This window comes from Euprymna scolopes, chromosome 3 (genome assembly GCF_053919585.1).
Source record: "Euprymna scolopes isolate OS-2025 chromosome 3, ASM5391958v1, whole genome shotgun sequence".
NCBI lineage: Eukaryota > Metazoa > Mollusca > Cephalopoda > Sepiida > Sepiolidae > Euprymna > Euprymna scolopes.
In genome coordinates, this window is record NC_136484.1 from 35,379,990 (window position 1) to 35,389,870 (window position 9,881).

The window sequence follows — 9,881 nt, forward strand, 5'->3', positions numbered from 1 at the left end:
TTCGCTGTTTCACAGCTTATTAGTGCGGCTAGACAATAAACTACCTCAAGCCAGGATCGAAACCCGAACTCTCAAACGAGCCGAAGTCTCTAACCGTTGCGTTATTCGGATTCTGCTATGCGGGAAGTGAATTAACAATGTTTTGACATTGTCCAAATACAAAGTTCACACGAAGAGCATCGCCTAATACGCTAATGGTAGTTTGTATATCACTTCCCAATATGCTCAACCTAAGATAGGGAGCATTATATCATCCACATACAGTACTGTTATACACACACACGCACACACACACACACGCACACACATATATATATACATATGCATATATATATATATATATATCGAGGTAAAATGCTCGACTGTTGAGTCATGATTGAATTTTTGACTGGGTTTGAATCTTCCGACTAGAAGTGATTATCACTTCCTGCACTGATGATTGCGAACGCATGAAACATTAGCGTCTGTTGATAAACAAATTATAGATATATAGTTGACCCTCTCCCGTCGATACAGCGCATTAGGTTCCGACAACCCACATTTTTAAATTCATTCATGTATTTGCCTCTGATGGCTTTTCAATCCTACAAGAGACCTACGAACAAGGTCGCATATAGTACATGAGTATGGATTGACAGCTGCTGATATTGGTGCCGCTGCCAATCGTTTTGCTCTTTCTCTGTTTTCTATCAACTTACTTGGGCTATCATATCGACATTTTTCGGATTCCTTCAAAACACCGCAGTCTTCATTCCTTACGGCCACTCGCTTCTTTTTCAAGATTCCTATATGGTATGTTTACTGCAGTCAGATTACTTTTCAACTTGTCCTTGTACCTAAGCCAAGATCGCCAAACATTTCATTTCCCAACTACCAGTTTACTGTATATCACAGCTTTTGGTATTCTGTTATCAGGCATCCTCAAGACGTGACCAGCCAACCGCAACTTTGGCTGGATGAGGAATGGTTTCATCCCAGATATTTTGCATTTTGTGAATAATTCAGCATTTGAAACTTTGTCGCGGAGGGGAAGGCCACAAATCAAGCGGAGACAGCTTTTAGGAAATATGTTTAACTGATGAATGTGATGTTTGTATGGAGTCCATGACTTAGAGCCGTAGAGAATTTTTGTGTCCAGTCGAATACCCCTTTTAGCCCACAAGTCTCCCAAACGCACAGGTAGCCTTAGCAGTCTTGTGAACAATTTCCTCATGTAGGGATCCGCTATGATTAACTTTGCTGCCGTGGTTGGGAAACGACTTAACATAATTAATATCAAGACTATCCACTTTCATTTACGCTCGGGAAATCTATACCCAGGTTGATTTTTCCTTACTCCTCCAACTTGCTTTGAGGTAGGGGAACCCTGATGTACTACCATTGCCATTTTTATGTTTATTGTCAGTCCAAAGGCCTTACATGCAGCTGAAAAGCGACCGAGAAGAGCCTGCGCTTCCGTGAAGGATGTTACCACCAGAGCAGAATCGTCCGCAAAAAGAAAATCGCGATTAACTTCGGTTCGGAGAAGAGTTTTTGGTTTGAACCGTTGATTGATAAACAATCCGCCAGATGACCGAAATTGAAACTCGACCCCAGTGTCAATGTCACTAAATGCAGGTTTCAGCATAAGTGAGAAGAAAAGCGCAAAGAGAACTGGTGCCATTACACACCTGTTTCGTCCCATTTGTAACACTGAAGGCTTCAGACATAATACCATCAGAGACAACATTAGCCCTCATCTCCTCATGAAAAGAAATAATCACGCTTAGCATGCTCTCGGAGATACCAAGCTTTGTCAAGACCTGCCAATGAGCGCCACGATCCACATATCAAAGATTTTCGTCGGGTCAACAAACACAATGTACAATTCCTGATTTCTCTCACGTGATGGAGTGAAAATATCATAACAATGGTGCTGCGACTCGACCGAAAACTGCAGAGACTCAGGATACACCTCATCGACGAGGTGCTTGATGATTCTGTTTGGAATGAGTCTAGCCAGAATCTTTTCAGCAATCGAAAGCATAGATATCCCACGATGGTTGTCGCAAACATTCTTGACTCCCTTATTCTTGTAGAGGTGTTTGATGCAGTCGCCTTTGTATTTCTGTAGAACTTGACCTGCTTTCCATACATTCACAAAAAGAGCATGAAGTTTTTTTCATCAAAGTGTTTCTACCATACACCTCCGGAGGAATTGGGTCTTTCGTTGTTGGTGATTTACCGGCTGCGATTTGCTTGATGGATACACATACTTCTTCCTAAGTAGGTGCAAATGACAATTCCAGTTTTTTCCGCATTCTGTGAGATGGAGGATATCACATAATTGTCAATGACAGGAGACGTGTTTAAGACATTTTCAAAGTGCTACTTCTAAAGGTTGGAAATATCTGTTTCTTTTGGTGGGAAGTGCTTAAGGAGGACGCGCTACTCTTCTGAGGATTAAATACTTTCTTAAAACCATCGTAGACAGTCTTTAAGTTTTTGCTGTCGGCGACTTCTTGAAGCTCGATAGCTTTAGTGTACCACCAGTGTTTTTCATGCCTATGCGGGCTCGTTGAACCTCACCTTTACACTTTCTATAAGCTTTGTTGCCGAGTCTATCTAAGTTTTGTATGTAAAGTGCATTTGATTGACGAGAGTTGTTATTTCAATATAAACCAATCCTAATGATTTCTTCATGGTATTCTGAGGAGTTCCACTGTTGCAGAGTGGGTTATATCTCGCAATGCCTTCCAAGAAGTCTCAACATTATCGGTGACGTTTACAGATTGAAGGTTCTCATCCAATTATCTGGCAAGCTCAGTTTTCTTTTCATTAATATATATATATATATATATATATATATATATATATATATATATATATATATATATATAGCTGAAACATGAGTTGGAACAATTACATCGACGGCATTGCCAGGGCCGCTGCAAGGAAGGTGAGCTCTCTCTCTCTACCGTGCTAGAAAACTACTAACACCCGAAAGTATTCTATACCTCTATAAGGCAACCATTCACCCATGTATGGAGTATTGCTGTCATATTTGGGCTGGTGCATCGGCTACTAGTCTCTTACTCCTTAACATGGTTCAAAAGAGAGTCGCAAACGTGATAGGCCCTGAACTGGCATCTAAACTTCAGCCTCTGTCCCATCGACGAAACGTTGCATCCCTCTGCCTGTTCTACAAGTATTTTAATGGTGAATGCTCTGACGAACTGCAAGCACCTGTGCCCCCACGACGTGAACACCCTCGACAGACCCGACAGGCTGCAAAATCCCACCCCCACACTGTAGACATCCCTAGATGTAAAAGATCTTTATACTCCAGTAGTTTCTTCCCCAGAACCGCTAGACTTTGGAATTCCATTCTAGGTCCCTGCTTCCCCAACTGTACTGACGTGCAGAAGTTCAAGTGCAACGTGAATTAATATCTTGCTGCCAAAATCCCTACATAGTACCACAGTAGTTGTTGCCCCTGTTAGTAGTCCCCTACACCAAAGTGGCAATGTGCCTTATATGGGGTGAAAATGTAAAAAAAACAAAAAACAAAAAAAACTATATATTAGTAAATAGAGATTTGTTCATTTATTCAATAAGAGTATACAAACATAATAAGTCTCCGCCACTTATAGAATTGAACTCAATCTCTTCTTCTAACTCCTCAAGCTCTCTCTCTCTCTCTCTCTCTCTCTCTCTCTCTCTCTCTATATATATATATATATATATATATATATATAATGTATTTTCATCGTTAATTTTGTTTAGCTGCAGCTAGTGTGTGGGTAAGTGACAGCAGAAATCATCAAACAGCCACTTCAGAATCAACTCGTTGCCTGATATGAATTCAGATATAATTTTCCCACTCTATAATAAAAATTCAATAATGGATTTTTTTCTTTCATGATAATAATTTATCTATGTCAAATTAAATTACTCATTCACTTCTATGATTTTATCTGGATATTCTCATAATATCTTTAGATTTTGTTTTCATGTTATTTCTTTCATAAGAGATTGATGGGGTTTATAATTGACTATAAACCATTATCATGGTATTCGGAGATTTTATTGAAATTATAATTATAACTATATTTAAATTCCACAAATTAAATACAATCTGATTATGTTTAGGCGAAAAGACTGTTATTTATTTATAAAAATGAGCAATTATCTCAACCGATAGTGATAGTATATCTATTTTATATAATGTAGGCAAATGCTGAATGTCTCTTGACATCTTTATTGAGTTAGAGGTTGCATTTAAATCCCCGTCCCGAACTAACTCCATTCGACCTTGGATGTAGTTTTGTTTTGCTTGGGAGTCACCCCTTATCAAGGCCCGAAGGAAACTCAAGGATAAGATTTAATGAGTATAAGGTGCTAGTGTACTAATCATAAATGATATAAATTGAGTACAACTTGATTATTTATGGGGACGGCTCAACAAGAACTTGCTTATATTAATTTTTTAGGCTACCATGTGGTATTCAACCTGGAAGCAGGCCAGCGGAACAGTTTTCTACAGGCGGGCAGTTTTGGTAAAGAACTTTTTTCATGAAATCTGCGTTTATATTTAAGCACAGTAAGAGAGTGTGTGTGGGGGATCATATATAGTGGTTGTAGGTAGTCGAGTTGTTTGTGAATATTTTACTAAGGAAGAACCATAGATTGGAGTTCAATCGAGCTCTTTATTTGAATTCACGATAGAGCATATATAGGCTCGTAATTCCTCTTCCGTGGTAAAGAGGTTGCAGTGAAAGAGAAAACGACATCAGTTACTAGATTTAAAGGCCGGTTTTGGACTCTATCTATGCTTGCTAGGGCTTGCCGAGCAGCTCCTGTCGGGGATGTGGCAACGACACTCAATTTTAAGACGCACCTGGCTCTTATACAGATAGAGGTTTTGCTTCGACAGCCAGATACCTTCTGAAGCGGTAGGGTGACCCAACTCTTTTTCCTGCGATCTTTATTTTATGTATGTGTTCCATTTCAGACCAGGATTTAAAAATAGTTCCAGAAGCTTTTCAAGACATCGAACTCCTCCGTGAAGAGAGTCATTCATATCAATTGGGGCGTGATGGGGGTCAGAGCGATTATGATAAAAAAAAAGAAAAGCTTGGTTTTCGATGCATTAAAATTCACCATTTACCTTCTTCTTCATTGCACACGTTCTCACGATCAGAAGAGAGAGAATCAGAAAGATATTGGTCATTGCTGGCCTTTGAAGTGATACCATAGATTGTGGTGTCGTCTGCATAAATGTCTACGAATTATCTAAGAATTTGATTTAGGAGATCATTGATGAACATCAGAAAAGGAATTTGGCCCAGGATGGCACCTTGGATGACGCCGACATTAATACTATGAGTTGACAATTTCTGCTTATCAACAACTCTTTTTATAAGTCTATAAAAGAGAAAGGATTTAATAATTGAGAGGATATTTCCAGCTATTCTATGTGTGTGGGGGGTGTATAAGTGTGTGTGCGTGTGTATACGAGTGTGTGTGCGTGTGTATGCATATTTTCCAAAACAGAATAAAAATGCGTTTGTTACCTTAAGCCTTTTCTCTCGCATAATTTAAGCACCTAATATGCATAGATAAAGATTGCTCAGTTTTGAGATTGAGTTATGCTTGAATGAATTGGTAATTTAACGTTTTCTAATGAGCTGGTGTCTACAATTAACTAATTTTCAATCAGTCATTTTCAAACTCTTTCAATGTATATTGTTGGGCCTCATGATGTTATTCCTTATGCAATCCCTACTCTCTTTCACTCTCTTATTTTATTTTTTTAAATCAGAAGTAATAAAGAAAAAAGGTAATAAATATATTTTAATAATCTATAATATATATTTCACCTGTCTGTTTAAATGTATGTATGTATGTATGTCTAAAATGTTCGACAAAAGCGACGGGTTATCCTGAGATTAGTATAGTTTGAAGATGAATCTTCTGGAGGAACAAATATCGAAAATTTGGCTAAAAACATTTATTCCTTCACCCACAGCTGGGAACTGTTCTATAGAGAGGGGTACTTTTTTTGCCGATATTTTCGAAAGTCATCCCCTCTGTTGGATCGATAAGCTTTCATTTAAACCTTCGCCAATTCCGGTTTGGCGATAGGCGCAACAGCAAAGACGTCACTTTTTTTTCATGTTCTTTTCCTCCTTCGCGGTACAGGTTCGAGCCTGCTTGCTTATACAATTTTTGTTGTTGTTTTGCTCAACACATACCTCCAAACACCCGGGCAACGCCGGGCACCCAGGCTAGTTGATTACAAAGAAAAAAAAATAACAGACTAAAAATAATATTATTTAATCTATAGATGCAGAGAAATGATAAGCAAAGAAAGAAACAGTGAGAGAGCCAAACTGAATTGAAATATTATATTTTGTAATGTTTTGGATTTAGTAAATGAAGCGTCTACGATTAAATAATCTAACTAACTTACATATTCTTACTTAAGAAAATTAACCATTCCTACGGTCAGACATGGCAAAATATATTTTTCTCCTCCGAAATAAAAAATTCTCTTAAATCTTTTTAATTTTCAATTTTTTCTTGCCCGATGAGATCACTAAGGATCTAAAAGCTCTTCACGTCGTAGCAAGATATGACTATATTTACATAAAGAAAAATAAAAACTTATAATCTGCTCAGTACCCTGTATATCAAATTTCAAGCCTGTAGACTAAAAATTGACAGAGTTATTGCGTAGGGAAATGTACACACACAGACACACACACAGACAGCCACTTTCACGTATATATATATATATATATATATATATATATATATATATATATATATATATATATATATATATATATATATATACTTTAGTGGTAATCCACTTTTTAGAAGCACGGGGAAAACGGAATTCGAAATATGAGATTAGAAAGACAACCGCGTGCGTATCTGTATTTTTTTTTAAATAAACAAAATATTTATTTAAAGTTTCAAATTTTCGGTTTATAAGCCTTCATCAGAAATTTTTTTTTTAAAAAACAATACAATGCTTTTTTTTTTTTTCTTATGTGCTATTAAGTCGTTTGGCAGAGTTTGTTGGTCGAAGTAGACAGTGTATTGTCAGGTCAGTGGGTGGCGCCGTCTCTCTCTCTCTCTCTCTCTCTCTCTCTCTATATATATATATATATATATATATATATGTTTTTACTAGTTTCAGTTATTTCTACAAATACTATTATGGAATGTGTTCCTCAAAATTTACTGATTTATTCGTTTGCTATTTTTTTTACTTTAGCTCATTTGATTTCTTGGTCTATAGGTGTCCGTAAATTTTAATAGCTCATTGTAATACATATTCATATTCTAGTTGCTTTTTTCCAAGGACATGAAGTTTGTGGAACTCCATTTCTGCTCACTGTTTTCCTTCTACCTACAGTGTTTGTTCCGTCTTTAAGAGTAACATCAATCGGCATCACCTATGCTTGTAATAATTTTCTTTCTTCCTTGTTAGCTTCTTATATCAATTGGCTTCGTGTCTTGTCCCGAGCGATTTCCATGTTTTTTTTTATAGTCCACGTTTTTTTCTAGGCAAGTATTTTCAGTATGTATAATTTAGCGAATTGTCCGGACTATTGCGAGATAACCATCCATTAGTTTTTCCTGAAATTTTGCCACAAATTGTATTTCATTACATAGATGTGCATAGTAACAACATTTTTTTGCCGAAAATTCCCGTTGCGTCTCCAGATTTCATCGGTGAAGAAAAAGGCCAAACAGAAATTTTGAAGGCCAAACTGCTTTAAAAAATAATATTTAATATATTCAACGATTTGACCTTTGAGAACTCTACCAAACTCCTCCTACAATTTTGGGTCTAAACAGTAAACACGTGATATTTTAGATATAGATTCCTTGGACATGGATCTAACTTATTAACTTTACTTGATCCCTAAACAATAAATGTTAAAAGGTCATAATAGGGGTCAAAGTTTTAAAAAATTGACCCTTTTTTTTTTCTCAGCATTAACCTCAAAACACCTGGGCAACGCCGGGCACCGATTGCTAGTATATATATATAAGCAAACAGTTAATGAAATATAATAAAAACACTTTGGAATGAGTTAAAAGCATATTTAATCTGAAAAGGAAACACTAGATAAATGGATAGTCCTTAATCCGCGGAGTTTCAAAGAAATACTCTCTCTCTCATCAGAGGGTAGGAATTAGCAAAATGCAGGATCGGATTTTGCATGCAGAAGTATTTGATGAAACAACAAATAAGTCAAAGATCTTACTTGAAAACAAAATAAGTTAAGTAGAGGGAATATGGTAAAGAATGGACCATTTTCTTCCAATTACGGGATTTCTTTGGATTTTACTTGTACAAATGGAAATTCTTTTAACTTTCTTGAAGTTTTACATTTGGATTTTACCGTCACTGGATTTTTTATCTTCCACCAGACTATCCATTAATGTGTAATCACCTTTTTCTTTACCATATTCCCTCTGCTTAACTTATTTTGTTTTCAAGTAAGATCTTTGACTTATTTGTTGTTTCATCAAATACGTCTGCATGCAAAATCCGATCCTGCATTTTGCTAATTCCTACCTTCTGATGAGAAGGAGTGTATTTCTTCGAAACTCCGCGGATTAAGGAATATCCACTTATCTAGTGTTTCCTTTTCAGATTAAATATGTTTATAACTCATTCCAAAGTGTTTTTTAACATATTTCATTAACTGTTTGCTCATATTATAAGCTATATTTCCTATTTGGTATTATCGAGCTTTTATATCTGGCTGAGATAATTTTATAAATATTAATTCTTTAATATTTATAATTTACTTTAATTTTACCATCTTGGATCATTTTGGTAAATTCAATTGTAATTTTCATTTTATATATATATATATATATATATATATATATATATGTGTGTGGGGGGGTTGTGGTTGTGTGTAACGGCAAAGTTGCAGTACGTCCACAAGGTTTAATCAATTTTACTCACACAAACAGTTTCGACTACATATTTTCTGACACGATTCAGTTCAAGTGGAAGGAAAGCTAAACTTAATCGGGCCAAGCTTATAGCATGAATAAAAAAACTAACTAAACTGAAATTAATCTGTTTTCGTTTTTATAGCTGCATTAATAAATGGAACTTGATTATCTAAGATTCTGCTGATCCTTGGCAAAAATTGAAATATGTTTGCAAATGTGTAGCTATAAATTTGTTTATATATATATATTTAAAGTTCACATATGTATAGTAATATAAAGAAAACATAACCAAAAGATGCATAATAAATAAATTAATGTTTACGTTCGTTTACCCTGTTTTACAACACATATGTTGTAGGTAAGATCTTTTTTTTTTTTAATCTATTCGCTAGAGAGTAAAATGAGAAAAAGAAAAAATAAATAGAAGAAAAGGAGAGAAAAAGTGGAGAAATCACGGAATAGGAAAAGAGAGAGTGATTTAATGTAAAAAAAAAGGTCATTTATATTTTCTTTCTTTCTCCAGAAGCAGAAATTCATTAGAGGAAGAGAGAGAGAGAGAGAGAGAGAGAGAGAGAGAGAGAGAGAGAGAAGAAGAAGAAGAAGAAGAAGAAGAAGAAGAAGAAGAGGGAGGATGTCGATGATTTTGGAGTCGAATGGCGTTTCGTGTCGACAGGAAATTAAGGAGGGTTAGGGGGGGGGTTAGGGTTCCAGGATGGGAGCGACATGCAGAATGGCATCACGTACAGTTCCCATGGTAACAGATAATAGCACGAGTTGGCATTCCTGGACATTATCTCTCTGTAAAAGCCTTGGCTGCTGGGTGTCATTAGCGAGGTGTTATCCTACGTCGACATGTGGTCAGATTTCAGCAGTGAAGTGGTTTTACCTGACACCGACTCAGAAGAAGA

General features: G+C 36.2%; 1 protein-coding gene across 1 annotated transcript; it reads right to left on the reverse strand.

The window, feature by feature from the left end:
- Positions 1 to 859: 859 nt before the first annotated feature.
- On the reverse strand, positions 860 to 1,267 carry LOC145260856 (uncharacterized). Its single transcript, XM_080119108.1, has one exon. The coding sequence runs from the start codon at positions 1,265 to 1,267 to the stop codon at positions 860 to 862; it is 408 nt and encodes a 135-aa protein (XP_079975234.1).
- Positions 1,268 to 9,881: the final 8,614 nt, after the last annotated feature.